The following is a 14,773-nucleotide window of genomic DNA, read 5'->3' as shown; positions in this document are numbered from 1 at the left end:
GAGAGAGGTGTACCCAACCCCTGGATAACCCTCTGTGGGCCAATCTGAAGGGCACAGCCTCTTCTGGCAGAAAGCATGCTGTCACACCCTGGGGCCTGCCCTAGCCTAAGAATGGCTATAACCCACAAAGATGAAGAAGTGTTGCCGACACCCCTAGAATCCTCAGAAGAGAGGGGCAGGTTTCTGGCAGAAGGCTGACCAGTCATTAGGGTCTGACGGTGCAGAGCAGATACGGTGAGGGACCCGCTCATGAGAGTAACAGGAAAGGGAGGGGTAAGAGGCGGCTGAGGGCCTAACCCAAGCCAAGTGCCCAAAGGTTGTGGAAATATGTCACACTGAAGAAAGCATCGGGCAGGCTTGCTTGGGGTCTATCTCCTGGGAGTGGGTGGCAGTGTCGGGGCAACTGGGCTGAGGGGTGATCCTAGGAGCTGCCTCTGAAGTCTTTCCCAAAACACCACTGGGCATGTGAGTGTGTCAACCAGGAAGTCTTTATTGAGCAAGAAGAAAGCCCGCCTGCCCTCCCAATCCCTGAGAAGCCAATGGAGGGAAGGATGACCCTGTAAAGAGGAGGCCCAGAGAGAGGGACCTTGCAGCAGACACAGGCTGAAGGGCAGAGGAGAGGACTGCCAGAACTTGTGGGGGTGTGGTGCTGTGGAGGCATGTTCCACTGCTGCCTCGACGGGCCTGACAACCCAGTCTGTCTGCCCAGCCTCTTGTGCTTCCCACTCAGCTCTAGTCTTTCCCACTCGGCAGCCCAAGAGGTCTTCCGAAAGGCCAGTCTGTCCTCCATCCCCGAGGCTGCGTGAGGCCAAGGCCAGTCTCCTGCCTCGCTTGGACACCCCTGCTCAGACCTATGTCTGATAGGCCCGGGTATCACCCACGTCTATTGGGTCTGCTTGCTGAGGTAACCCCACTTCAGAAAGCTCTTCCTGAGCCCTGGCCAGGCTGGATCAGCTGTCAGTGTCCCAGTGTGTCCCCAGCACTGTGATGGACAGACGGAGATGTGGTAAGAGCTGTGAGGTGCTGGGGCCTAGGAAGCCTGGAGAGTGTGAACTGACAAGAATTCCCAAAGAAGCTGCCAGAGCATGTAAGGTGGGAGTCTGTCTTCAGCCACCTGTGTGGCTTTTAGCAGGGCCCTTTCTTCTCTCTTTGTGACTAGATTTCTATTCTGGATCTAAGATGGCTGTGCGTTTCCAAATCCCTTCACAAACTGCCCTTGGGAATGGGCTGCTATGGGGTCAAGGTTATTCTCATTGCATTTAAGGATCAAGAACCTAGTGTGTGAACACTTACCTAGGACATGAGACGCTGCTCTAAGTTCATTCTGAGCATGGTGAAGTGTGTCTGTGTGTGTGTGTGTGTGTGTGTGTGTGTGTCCCACAATCCCAGACTACAACCCTCCCCTTTCCCTGCAGCCTGCTCTGCCCTGTCTTCACAACCCCATTCTCAGGGCTGCTGAGGAAGGCTAGGAAAGCAGTCCCTGAAGAAGCCACCTCAGGCAGAACAGGTAAGGAGGCAGGGACCGAGAAGAAGCTACCCTAAAGTGAGCAGAGAGGTTAAATGATAGGATGACAGAGCTGATTCTGGCCCAAAGCCTCTAGGAGAGGAGAGACAGGGGTAATGGTGGTTTCTTCCCAGGGAGGCTTGTGAGCAGAGCCATTCTTGGTTTGGCTCCAGTCTGACTTAGACTGTGTGACCGACCCCGGCACCTTATTTAGCTTCTGTGAACTCTGTGCTATAGCTAGACCATACTTACCAGGAGATGTGGGTGGCAGGACTGGGTTTGTGGCTTGAAGGGAGAGCCTAGCTCAGAGACTGCCTGAGCAGAAAAAGCCTGACAGAGCATCACCAAGCCCCAACTACGGAAGTCCTCTGATGTCTCAGCTCAGGCCTGGCACCTGCTCATGTCTACAGAAGCCCTGTGCCTCTGATACCTTGAGTTCCTCAGGGTAGGTGGGAAGAGAGACGGCCTGCACTCCCGAGGACTACGTGATGCCTGGCACATGTGTGTATGTGCTTTGTGTGGAGACCAGGATGGGACAGGTTAGGCATCAGGCCCTAGTTTTTGATGCAGCAGGGCCATGTGGGTGACTGAGGCCCTCCCTGTGTGTGGGAGCTGTGTCCTGTGGGAATCTGGGCACCTCACCTTTGATGATGGACTTCATGTCACACTTCACAGAGTCAATATTGTGCAATGCAATCAGCAGCTCTCCTGGATTCAGGGGGGACAGGGCCGAGTTCCCCTCACCTGCAATGGGGGCAATGGGGGGAAGACAGGACAGGGGCCTCAGCAAAGAGTTGGGTCTCAGGCCAACCTTGGGTAAATACAAATGAAGCACCCTCTTGCTTCTTGGGCTGGGGGACAGGAGACTGGATGAAGTGGCCTCAGGTCTTCACCATCTTTTCAGAGCTTCCTTGCTGTGGCCCCACTGTCCCCTCTGTGCACTAGGCTGTGCACCCAGAAGGCAGGAAAGGCCCAGCCAGCCTAGGATGAACTCTACATAGCACATGATCATGGAAGCTACAGGCTGGGTTAGGGCAGGGCAGGGCAGGGCTGGGCCAGGTTCTGAAAAATAAAGTGGCTTGAACCTTGTGCTGTGCTGGGACAGAGTAGAAAAAAAGGTACTTAGTAGAGGTGGCCCCTGCTGTAGGAGGGGGGGACCCGATGTGCCATGAAGCCACGTCCCCTGCTATTACGTCCCTATGTGGCCTAGGGACAGGGATGAGGAACTCATACACAATATTGGCTATTTCCTAACTCAGACATTTCTCTCTGCTTCTCACCATGGTGGACAACAGACACACTGGTCTCTAGAACACTGGAGCCTTCCTAGGCCCTTCCTACGTGAGCCCCTGTGCAGCTAGGAGGTAAGCTGAAGGCTGGCTAGGAGGGAAGGCACCTACCGTGCTGGGTGCCTAGCAGGCGGTTGAAGACCTCCTTCACCACGATGGGGTTGAGTTTGATGAGCTTGGGCAGGGCTTGGATCACCTCTTTCTAAGGGGGTGGAGGGTGGAGAGTGATGACGGCTGGGTCGCCGCACTGTCCATCCACCCCAGAGAGGACTCTTAAGTGTCATGACACGTTCCCCCCTCCCTAAAGCCGTTGGCTACCCCTGGAGGACAGCCCCATTCACATCCACATGGTCATGAAGCGACACAAGCTGGGGTGTTTCCCACAGGCCAGGGGCAACGGTCACACACACACACGCACACGCACACGCACACAGTGACACTTCAGCAGTGACTGAGGAGGCTGAGATGGGCCTGGGGACCTGCTCCAAAGCAAGGTGCAATTCCAGCCCATTTATGGTGGACGTGGGCTGGCCAGCTGCCCATCCTCCTTCCCTACCTTCTCCAGTCCATTGAGCACAGGGATGAGGAAGCGCACATCAGGCAGCCTCTTGTGGTACAGGTCTCGGACCCGTTTCACCAGTTCTGGGGATGGTGGCACTTTGGGGAACACAGAGAAAAGCTGAGTTGAGGTGATAGGGAGGGGCCAGGGGAGATGAGCACGGGTTAGGGGGCAGAGGCAAGTTTATGAGAGGGGCAGGACAATCCCAGAGCAGAGTGAGTCCCCAGCCTCTCCTACTCTAAAGGCAGCCCATACGGTTTTCATTACACAGTGAGCCCAAGGTCAAGAGAACCGAGAGGGGCACAGCCGCAGCAGCTCTAGCCCCTGTGGGGGAGAGCAGGTGGGACAGAAGGCGGAAGGCCGGGCCCCAGGCACCTCTGTCGGTGAGGCTGTGCAGGCAGCGGGTGACCAGTGTCTCCGCCCCCTTGGGACAGTTCTCCACTAGCAGCAGCAGCTCTGGCGAGTTCATGCCCATCCCTCGGATCTAGAAGCAGAGGTGAGCAAGCCTGGGTCACGGTGAGTGTTTGAAGGCTGCAGACTCTGGGGTAGTTACGGGCGCCGGGCTCCCAGGCTCTCCTACCGTCAGCTCGGAGCCCTGATGTGCCATGTCCTCCTCCCTGGCAGGTCAGTGCCCTGCTGCCTCACGCCTCCCACGCCCAGCCTGTGTTGCAACACCTAGGGAGGCTTTCCTGGTCCTTGCCCACCCTCCTACAACCACTGTCAGTGGATTCCAGCTGAGGGTGCAGGCACCTGCTTCCGTGAACAGGGAGCATGCTGGCTGCTGCCCCAGACATCTCCATCTGCGTGTGACTGACAGACTGAGCCTGCCTAGCACTTACTTCTCTTTCTCAGTGTTAGGCTAAGGCACCTCAGGGGAGAACCTTACCTTGCCCTTCTCCAGGTCTACTGAAAATTTTCCATGAAAACGATGTCACAAGGGCAGGAGGATCTCTAAATAATGAGACCAGCTCGAATAACAAAACCAAGTCAGGGGCAGAGCTGACATGTAAAACGCAGAGCTCTGAACCCAGCAGCCAACAGGGCACCCATCTAAACCTCGTCTCATGCTGTGGCCCCGTGGCTCAGGACTTCTGGTAACAGCATGAGGAAAGACCAGTAGAAATCAAAACAGGAGCTCAGATGCTAATGTGGCCACTGCCAGGGGGACTGGGCTACACGCCTCATGTCAGGGCAGCAAGAAGACCAACGGCAGAATGTGAAGTTAGGGGTGCCCACTCCACGCTCGGCACCTGAGCAGCCCTGCACCTTCTTACACGCTAGGATGATGTGAGGAGCACCCCAGGCTAAAGCCATGAACCCAGAGGAACGGCTGGAATTCGGGATTCAGGTTTGCCCAGGAGGGCCAGGAGCCTCACCGGCTGCTCAATGACCCTCAGCACTGTCCGCTTGATGTCGGCGATGGCCTCAGTGTACACGGCTGCCAGCTCATGGATCAGCTTGTGGTTCTGAGGCAGGAGAGCCAGATACAGATACAAACACTGCTTCACTGTTTCCTCTGTCCAGGGTGCGGCCACCTCTGACAGGACAGGACAGGACAGGATGGAGCCACGTATCACAGAAGCCTCTATTCCCTTCCCAGAGCCCTGTCCCCAGTGTCTGTGCTTCTCGGTGAAGTCAGGGGAAGAGGGAGTGGGTGCACAAAGGGGAGGACGTCCTCCTGCCACCAAGCCCCAAGGAAGCTAGGTCATTCTACTGTGCAAAGCTAACCCTGCATCATCCGAGTGCTGTCACGACTGATTACAGCCTCTATATAAATGTCTTCACAATGGCTATCTGTCAGGCACAAGGGGCAGCCCAGCTGGCAGCCCGGCTACCCTCTATGCTGGTCCCTACATACGTCACCCGAAAGAGCCTCACTGCTGACCCTCTGTGCCACCATCTGCACTGCAGGGAAACACCTCTGCTCATGTCCTCCCTAGGCCTCACGCCCACTCCAGCAGGTGTTTTCCACAGACCTTCTGTCTGTTTGGAAGACTAAGGGACTTGGCCTGAGATGGCCCTGGAACCCACAGGCTGCTCTCCTGATCCTCCAGTTTTCCCACTCCTGCAGTCCCTTGTCTGTCTGCACTGGCCCTGATTGCTACTGCCCAGCAGACACTCTAGTAGAGTGGCCAGAGTGGGTGGGGCTCGACACAAATCAGATGAACCTGCATCAAACCTGTATCCTTGTCGGCTCCGAACAGCACCGAGGGTGGGTTGGGGTGGACCAGGAGCTGCAGGTAGTTGAGGGCAAATTTCTCCACATACTCTCGAAGCTGCTCCTTCTCATACATGCGCTTAATGAAGAGCAGGGCCTGGGAGCGCACCTGAGGGCGGGGTGGGCAAGGAGGAGGTGGAGAGAGAGAACACGGCAATGGAGGGGCACTGCCAGGAAGACGCCCACCCTGAGGCCCAGGACAGCAGCCCCGTATCCCAGGCCAGGAAGACGCCCATCCGAGGCCCAGGACAGCAGACCCCGTATCCCAGGCTGTGGCTGTTGCACGTCTCGGTCCCATCTTGCTACTCCCCGCCTCGCTTGTTCCTCATTCCTCAAGAGTGACTCTCCCTGCCAAGTGGCCTTGGCTTTGGAACTTGGCAGGACAGGCAGCCCGATGCCTGGAAGACATGTCACTGGCCAAGCTTCATTTCCCTCAGACACCGTCTGCCGGGAGCCACAGGAGCAGGGTCTGCTTGGAACCACGAGTTTGGACCAATGACAGCACAGGGCCAGGGCCAGAGGCGCTGTGCTAATGGCACACTGACTGACCCTGAGCCACTCAGAAGCGGCTGGTGACAGGTACAGAGGGGATGGGGCTCCTCTAGAGCACAGCTCCTGCGTGTCATGGTATCTCACGCATCTCCTCCAGGAAGCTTCCTGAACTCTACCCCTAGTCTACTCAGTGCCCTACGTGGGCACTGTATACTGTGATGTCACCCTGCCTGTGGTCACATGGGCTCCTCTCCTGGCTGCTGCCCGGGTTATAGTTCACCAACATGAGCGAGAAGAGAAGGAATGGGCATGCTCTCCTCTGAGAACATAGACACACTCGGTCAGGCTAGCACCTGACCCTATGGTGATGTCACACCATGGTAAATGAAATGAAAACAGAGTTTGAGGAAAAAGGAAAGCCAGGCTGGCCAGCTATAGACACAAGCTCACCCTGTCCTTCTCGTGAGAGCTGAGATCGAGGAGAACATGCAGATACTGGAACTGGCGAGAAGGGCGCTTGAAGATCAGGTCTCCAAGTGTGGACATGCCGAGATAGGCTCGACTCTGCAGACACAGGGGTGGGGGTGTGGGTGTGGGGGTGTGTGTTTGCAATGCTCAGTGTGCTGTGTCAGCTGACTCTTGTCCCGCCCCCTCTCTCAAACCAAGCCCCAGGGCCTTCATGCCACACCCGCCTCCATGTCTCCAGCACAGAGCAGCCCGGCTCACCTCATCCTCACAGTACTTCCGGATCACCTCCAAGGCGCTCTCAGTGATCAGCGGAGCCTCCAAAACCACCTTGGTAAAGATTCTGCCCAAGAAAGACCAGGTCTTGCAAGGCAGACACATGTTGTGGCCCCAAGCTGACACCACCTTCCCCGACCTCGGGGCCCAGCTTCAGACAGGGGCAGGCTGGTGCCTCAAAGCTGCTGACTGGCAGATAGGGCACAGGTGTTCCCTCTCTGAGGCTTTCTTCCTTTTGCTAGAACAGAGGATGCAGCCAAGGGCTTCATGCCAGGGTGGTGCTCTACCACTGAGCCCTTGTCCCATCCCTGGGAACTGTATACATGAGAATAAGAAGCCCAGAGGGGGACAGGCCACTCAGACCAAGTAGCAGAGTCTGAGCACCACTCTCCACCCCCAGCATGTCTGCACACACTTCACAGAGAAGGACACGGGAAGGCAAGCTTGGGTGGCACCAAGGAGGAGAGAGAAATGAGACACAGGAGGGGACATGGGGCTTTCGGCCAACCCCTCACCCATCTTTCTGGTCCGGTTTCTCTTGCAGTCCAGAGAGCAGGCAGATGAGACAGTCCTCATACTTGTCCAGAGTGCCAGAGGCCCCTGCTGCCAGGTAGGCATTATATTCCTGGTAGAGCCAGGCAAAAGCCAGGTCCAGACGGGCCCGGACATCTTCCAGGATGAAGGACAGCACCTCTGCCTTGAATCCAGAGTCAAACTGTGTTACAAGGCTGGCCAGGATCTTGATGCGCACCTGGAAGTAGGTAAGCACATCTGGCTGTGTGGCTGGCCACTGGAGCAGATTTCAAATGTGCCTTGCACTCCTGCCGCCAGGTCAGGAATGCCTGGTACAGACACCATGTAAACTGGGTAGTTTATTGCTACAATCCCAGCACCCAGAGTGCTCAAGTTCAAGGCCAGCCTGGAGAGTGAGACACTCTCTCAAAACACCCGTATCAATCAATGAAACATCATCAGTCAACCAGCCAATCAAGGAAGGCAGCGTGAGGGGGCACAGACACAGCAGTCTCACGTCATGTGTGTGGCAGTGGACAAGGAAGGATCAGCCTATCACGCGGACAAGGAAGGATCAGCCTATCACTGTCACCAAGCCGGCCAGGCTCCGAGAAATAAGTAGTTAGTAACTAGGTACTTCATTGCAGAGGAAAAGATCCTGAAGATTCTCCTTGTGTCACCTTTAGGCATGAACAGGATGTGGTGAAAAAGACTACATGGCATCTTTATCACCAGAACACTCTTATGGAACTGGCCACGAGACCCATGCCTTGCTCATGCTAGTACAGAGACTAAAGTGTCCACATACAACAACAAATAAATATATAAAATGTAAGAAGCCTGGAGTGATAGCACACGCCTTTAGTCCTAGCATTTGGGAGGCAGAAGTAGGCAGATCTGAGTTCAAGGCCAGCCTGATCTACAGAGTGAGTTCTAAGACTGCTAAGGCTACACACAGAGAAAACTTGCCACAAAGAACCAGCACAACAAAACAAACAAAATAAAACATCAGAAAATAAAGGCTGGAGAGACGGCTCCGTGGTTAAGAACACTTGAGTTTGGTTTCCAACATCCACATGGTGGCTCACAATTCCCTGTAACTCCAGCAGGGGACCTCTTCTGGCCTTGTAGGCTCCTGCATACACACAGTGCACAGAAACTCATGCAGGCAACACATATATACATAAATTAAAATAAAGCAGAAAACTTGAAGGTGTGACGTCTGAAGTCAGAGCTGCCCTCAGCACAATCCTGTGCAGTCCTACTGTCTAGAAGGCCGCAGCTCTGATTTTGCAGTGCATGGAGTCAAGCCTGGAGGAGCTTGGAGCAGCTAAGGGCTCGCACCACAGGGACTTTTCAGTAGGCCGAGGAGCATACCTGGGCTGCCCCACTGCAGGCTACAGCCTTCTCCGCCCGCAGGATTCGTTTCACAGCTCCCAGCTTCATGGCTTCCACCTGGGCATCTGTCAGGGGCTTCAGCACATCACTTAGACGAAAGATCTTCTTGCGCCCACCAGCACCTGCCAGCCTACATGAGGGCAGGGACAATGCATGTGTTTTCTACAGCTCAGACAGCCTGGTGGTCCCAGCTCTGGAACTGGGACACAGAGTCAAACAACCCCTCCACACCTCTGAACTCCCTGAGAGAGGATCAGCAGGCTGGGAGGACAGAGTCAGGAAGAAATTGTAATTGTTTCTGCCACAGAGTGTGTGTGTCTCCCTGTGAGAACAGGCCAGGACCAGAAGGGGCTCAGGTAGAGAGGAGTAAACAGAAAGACCCTGAAAGGGCTTGCAGTACATGGGCTGCAGACAGAATGGGGAGCAGAGCAAGAGACAGAAAGGAAGCAGGTACCATTCAAGTGACGCTCGGGTGGGGCTAGGCCTGGTGCTAAGACAAAATGATGGGGGGAATGGAGATGCTGATGCTGCCCAGGAGCCCTGCTGCATGTCGGGAAGCACACTGTCTCACCGTCCCCATGGCTATGGCTACCAGATTCTCTAACTTAGTGTCTCTACCACCATCCTCCCAAGTTAGGACAGAAAAAGGTGTGGCTGAGAAAGCCACAAAGGCTTGGGGTCCCTGCACTGACTCTGAGGCAGAGGGAGAAGCTGGTCCAGCCCTCAGCCTGCCTGACATTCACAGGGCCCACATGCCAACTCCAAGAGGACTCACCGTGGCTGTGTGACAGGGATGATAGGTTCTGGCCTCCTCTTGGCCTGGGGTGCCTCCTCCTCCAAGGGGGACACGGCACTCTGAGAGCCCACCACAGAGATGGCCTGGCCCTGCACTGACAGGCGCCGCTTGATCAGGACGCTCTCCGGCTTTACCACCTTTTCCTCTTTGGGCTCCTCCTTGCACTGTTTCGTCTGCTCCACACCTGCATGAGGCAGCCACGGGGCCCCCACATCAGTGCCATCACCTGACCCCGGGCTCCAGGCTCTGCCGTGCACACACAGCACCCACGCACCCGCCGCTCTGTGAGCCCACCTAATGTGACCCACGCACAGATGGAGCCAGACAACTGCATCCCAGAGGCACAGCGGTGTCACAGCCTCAAGACAAGTGTCACAAGCAGATTTCTCTTAGATTTATGTCTGTGTGGCGTGCATGAGTATGCGTGTGTGGTATGTGTTGGTGTGCTACACTGCATATTCACGTGGGAGAGGCAGACTTGTGTCTTCAGTTACCTCACTTTACTTTTATTGAGACAAGAATATCACTGTGTAGCCCTATCAGCCTGGACTCGCTATGTAAACTCAAGGATCCACCTGAGGGAGGTTCAGAGTGTGTGCCCCCCCCCCGCTTTTTCCTTTTTATATTGTATTTGTGTGTTGCGTCTGTGTACAGAGGTCAGAGGACCCTTTTGTGGACTTGGTCCTCTCCACTGGGTCCCAGGGACTACACTCAGGTCTTTGGGAGGGGCAGCCGGCACCTTTACCAGCTGAGAGCCATTTAACCAGACTCACATTACGTTTTAAAACAGATCTCCCATGGAACCCAGAGCTGGCTGTTTCAGCAAGACTGGCTGACCAGGAAAACCCCAGATCACCTGTGCCGGCCCCGCCCAGTGCTGGGTGTACACCGCCGTGACTTCTCTGTGGACGTCAGGGAGTGGAACACAAGTCCTCTTATTTATCTCTATGGGGATATACATGCATATGCCAGGGTGCACGTGTGTAGTTTTCTTCTTCCATCATGTGGGTTCCAGGGATCATGTACAATTTTCTCCTTCCACCATGTGGGTTCCAGGAATAACACTTTGGGTTTGACAGCAAGCATGTTCACCCCTGAGCTGTCTCCGCAGCCCATCTGAGGTTTGTGGGTCAGGGTCTCATGCACCCAGGCTGTTCTCAAACTCACTACACATTCAAAGACGGCCCTGGACCTCTGCTCCTCCTACCGATACCTCCTGGGATGACAGGTGTGTGTCACTAGGGCATGCTCATTATAAACAGTCTTTGGCAGCTGAGGGCATGTGGCTTGACAACACACTCAGGGGAAATCCTGAGTGCACCAAAGAGCCATAGGCAGCCACTGTGCACAGCAGCTATATCTGAACCAAGAACTGGCAGGATTGCTCAGGAGGTAAAGGGACCTGAGTTCAAGCTTTGGAACCCATACAAAAGTGGAAGGAGAGAGCATGCCTGTGAAGCTCACAGACATGTTGGCACTGTAGCTGTGCATGTGTTACTGTTCAGAAGTCAAGATCATGGCGGTGCTGAGGGCAGCTCACACCTGTAATCTCAGCACTCGGGAGGCTAGGCCAGCAAGAGCTGTACAGCAAGACCCTGTCTTACAGAAGACACCATCCTTGGCTTGAAGGATGGCTCGGTGATGAAGGGCATGCGCTGCTCTTGCAGAGGACCTGCACTACATTCCCAGCACCCACAACCTCTTGTAATTCTTCCAACTGCAAGGAATCTCTTCAGGCACACACGTAAAACAAAACATTCTGATGAAAGAGAGACAGATTGCAAGGCTCAGAGGCTCGGAAACCTGACACAAGTCAGCCTGGACTCAAGGTAGCATCATTTGGATTTCAAAACCCAGGACCTGAAGACACTGAGTACTCTGTGTAATCATGGACTCACAACAGGTGACACATTAGATGACACATGACCTTCATCTCCACAGCTTTCCCAGCAAGTAGAGTCCAGTGCCACCGCATGGCCTAGTTCAGCACGAACTCACCAGGACCCAGTCCTGCAGCTGTCATCTGTGTAGCCATGAGCCGAGCCAGGTGCTTGATCTGGGCTTCGGTGCCTGCTGACTCCACGGGGGTGTAGATAGCTTGGAAGGAGGCAGGCATGGTCTCAGGCAGGTACACCATGCTGATGAGGACCTGTGGGATGCCCAGAGAGGAGAACCTTAGCCAGCTCATCCTACAACCGCATGGGAGACACAGCAGGAACGGAGGTTGGGGCTGGGGCTGCTCTTCTTGCCCTAGCTTTCTGGGGAGCCAATGACTGCCACACTGTCACCTGGGAGAGACCCCAACGCCAAGAACAGAGTAAGTAGATGGGGAGTGGGGCACTGAGAATAAACAGCCTCTAGAAGGATGATGATCAAGAAAGGATCCATCTAAGGGTAGAAGGCAACCTCTGGCTGATGCTACCGAGGTGGTCATGGTGTAGGGCAGGCAGGGAAAAGACTGGGATCGGGCCTCCTGTTCCTGGACGACTTCACCCTCCTCACCAGATTGGCCACATTGTCAGGCGTCAGCAGAGGCTGCAGGAACTCAGCAGTGATGTCTGTGTCTGACTGGCCTGAGATCTGGGCTGAGGCCTTGGCCGCCCCTGATGGGCCAGGCTCCAGGTCTTTGTCCTCGTCATCTTCTCCCAAGTTGGGCTCTGAGAGGGAAGGGAGTAAGAGGCTGGCTTCCACACGGCAGCAGGACCTGCATGGCCTACCGCTAGCAAGCCACTGCAAAGAGCAGCCACACAGCAGGCAAGGACCTATACTGTAGTACACTATGGCCATAAAAGTCCCACAGGTCCCCAGGCATCAACAGTTCTTCCTGGGTCTCAGTTCTCACGAGGGACATGGCAAAAAAAAAAAAACCCAAAACCTCTAGTTGATCCTGTTAAGCTCCAAGATAATGACATCAATAATACGTTCCATACTGAAGCCGGATGGAGTGCAGGAGCCTGCACTGACCAAGCGGGTGCCCCCCACCCCCCATGGGAGACAGTTCTGCTGCTACTGCGGGAGGCAGAGGCAGGCAGATCTCTGTAAGCTTGAGGCCAGCCTGGTCTACAGAATGAGTTACAGGACAGCCAGGGCTATACAGAATCTTTTTCTTTTTTAAAGTCTTTAAAAAAAACCAGGGCTGAAGAGATGGCTCAGTGGTTAAGAGCACTGACTGTTCTGCTCTTCTAGAGGTCCTGAGATCAATTCCCAGTAACTACATGGTGGCTCACAACCAGCTGTAATGGGATTCGAGGCCCTCTTCTGGTATACATGAAATAAATAATTCTTTTAAAAAATACAAATAAAATATTTTAAAAAGGAGAAAATTGATTTTAGATAAAGTACAAACACAGAAACCCTTTACGGAGGTGTCCCTCCTTTGGCGTGTTCTACAGTTAGATGTGCAGAACCGTCCTCCAGCAGGGACACAACTCTCACCAACGGGACTGTCCATGTTTCCATTCACATTACAGAGCTCTTGAGCCCCACTAGACAGAGGTGGGACGGGGTTGATTTAGCTTAGCCTTAAAAAACACCCAAACAGGCTGGGCGGTGGTGGCGCACGCCTTTAATTCCAGCACTTGGGAGGCAGAGGCAGGTGGATCTCTGAGTTCGAGGCCAGCCTGGTCTACAGAGTGAGTTCCAGGACAGCCAGGGCTATATAGAGAAACCCTGTCTCAAAAAACAAAACAAAAACAAAAACAAAAAAAACCACTGAAATAGCAGTTCACAACCATCTGTAATTCCAGTTCCAGGGGATTCAATGCCCTTTTGTGTCTTCTAAAGTTACCAAGTATACATGTGGTAAACATACATATGTGTGCAGGCAGAACACCACACATAAAATAAAATGACTCTAAAGAAAGAGTTAAAATAAATAAAAAGATGTAGGGCCAGTGACATCTCAGTAGGGAAAGGTACTTCCTGCACAAACCTGAAAACCTCAAAAATAAACAAACAAAACAATCTCGCCCAAGAATTTCAGAAATGTTCTTCATATACATATATATACATACATACATATACATATACACATACATATACATATACATATACATATATATACACACAATAGTATTTATTCTATGAATGGTCTGCTGCATATATATCTGCAGGCCAGAAGAGACTGTCTGATACCCTTATAGATGGTTGTGAGCTGCCATGTGGTTGCTGGAAACTAAACTTAGGACCTCTGGAAGAGCAGCCAGTGCTCTTAACTGCTGAGCCATCTCTCCAGTCCCCAGAAATGTTCTATAAACAAACAAAGATGACATTTTAAAGACCTGTGGGTACTGAGGCCACTATGGCCCACACTACTGTCCAATACTGCAGAAGTCACTTCAAAGCTGGGGTGGTGACACACACCTGTCATCCCCATACTGGGAGGCTGAGGAACTAAGGCTGTAACTGTGTCTCAACAAAAACCAAATATGCTAAAAATTACAAAGATAAAAAAAGAAAAAAATTCAATTTTATATATATTAAAGGATGAGTGTACACATGTACATGTATAAAACAGAAATGAAACCTTGAAAGGCAAGACACTCTCGGCAATCACTCATTCCTTTCTTTAACATCAGATAGATCCTAACTGGCTACACATCCATCTTCCTAGCAGTCCACAGGTGGAGGCAGAAAGACCAAGGTCATTTGCTCCTAAACTAGAAGTCTCAAGGTCAAAACCTAAACAAACATTTACTAATTATAGTATATACCATAGTTATTTTACTTAGATATGTTTACCCCATCATGCTATGTAATATTCCGTGTATTAAAGCAACTTAAGAAAGCCACTAGCCACCACAAGCCCAGGCCGTATGCCCCAACTTACCCAGCTTCATCTTCTTGAGCGTGGAATCTGTATCATCCCGGGGCCGCTTGCGAGAGTCCTTGCTGCTAGGCATGTTACGGGCGATCTCGGCCTGGGGTGTGCCCAGGTCCACCAGCAGAGTGGTGATCTGGGCCTGGAACTCCAAGGAGGCAGGGTGCTTGAGCACGCTCAGCAAGTGCAGCTTGAGGTTCTTACGCACGCTGCTCACCTGGGACTTGGCCAGTGTTGGGGGCAGGTTGGCTGTGAAGACAGAGAAGGGAGCTCGCTGCTGTGGACAGTTCTCTACAGGACTGCCAGGCTCAATACTCGGGCCCAAATTTGGGAGGGGTGTTTGCTGACATTCTCTGGAAAGTTCCTAGGCTCCCAGAAGGACTCACAGGACGTGCAGCCTTTCTCCTTTCAAGCTAAGACTAGAATCCCAAGAGACTTCTACCA

General features: G+C 53.4%; 1 protein-coding gene across 1 annotated transcript in view; it reads right to left on the bottom strand.

Annotated features, from left to right (window-relative positions):
- Sympk (symplekin) overlaps positions 1-14,773 on the bottom strand; it is a 31,071-nt gene that overhangs the window by 2,358 nt on the left and 13,940 nt on the right. The window contains exons 9-22 of the mRNA XM_028778659.1: positions 14,339-14,578; positions 12,013-12,167; positions 11,509-11,659; positions 9,490-9,694; positions 8,694-8,844; positions 7,319-7,554; positions 6,789-6,870; positions 6,513-6,626; positions 5,532-5,679; positions 4,729-4,889; positions 3,728-3,836; positions 3,350-3,450; positions 2,905-2,995; positions 2,147-2,248 (exon numbers count right to left, since the gene is read on the bottom strand). Of these exons, the coding sequence (XP_028634492.1) occupies positions 2,147-2,248; positions 2,905-2,995; positions 3,350-3,450; positions 3,728-3,836; positions 4,729-4,889; positions 5,532-5,679; positions 6,513-6,626; positions 6,789-6,870; positions 7,319-7,554; positions 8,694-8,844; positions 9,490-9,694; positions 11,509-11,659; positions 12,013-12,167; positions 14,339-14,578 (2,046 nt within the window). The remainder of the gene's footprint in view (positions 1-2,146; positions 2,249-2,904; positions 2,996-3,349; positions 3,451-3,727; positions 3,837-4,728; positions 4,890-5,531; positions 5,680-6,512; positions 6,627-6,788; positions 6,871-7,318; positions 7,555-8,693; positions 8,845-9,489; positions 9,695-11,508; positions 11,660-12,012; positions 12,168-14,338; positions 14,579-14,773) is intronic.

This window comes from Grammomys surdaster, unplaced genomic scaffold (assembly GCF_004785775.1).
Source record: "Grammomys surdaster isolate TR1022 unplaced genomic scaffold, NIH_TR_1.0 339, whole genome shotgun sequence".
Classification (NCBI taxonomy): Eukaryota; Metazoa; Chordata; class Mammalia; order Rodentia; family Muridae; genus Grammomys; species Grammomys surdaster.
This window is presented reverse-complemented; position numbering and strand designations above follow the sequence as displayed.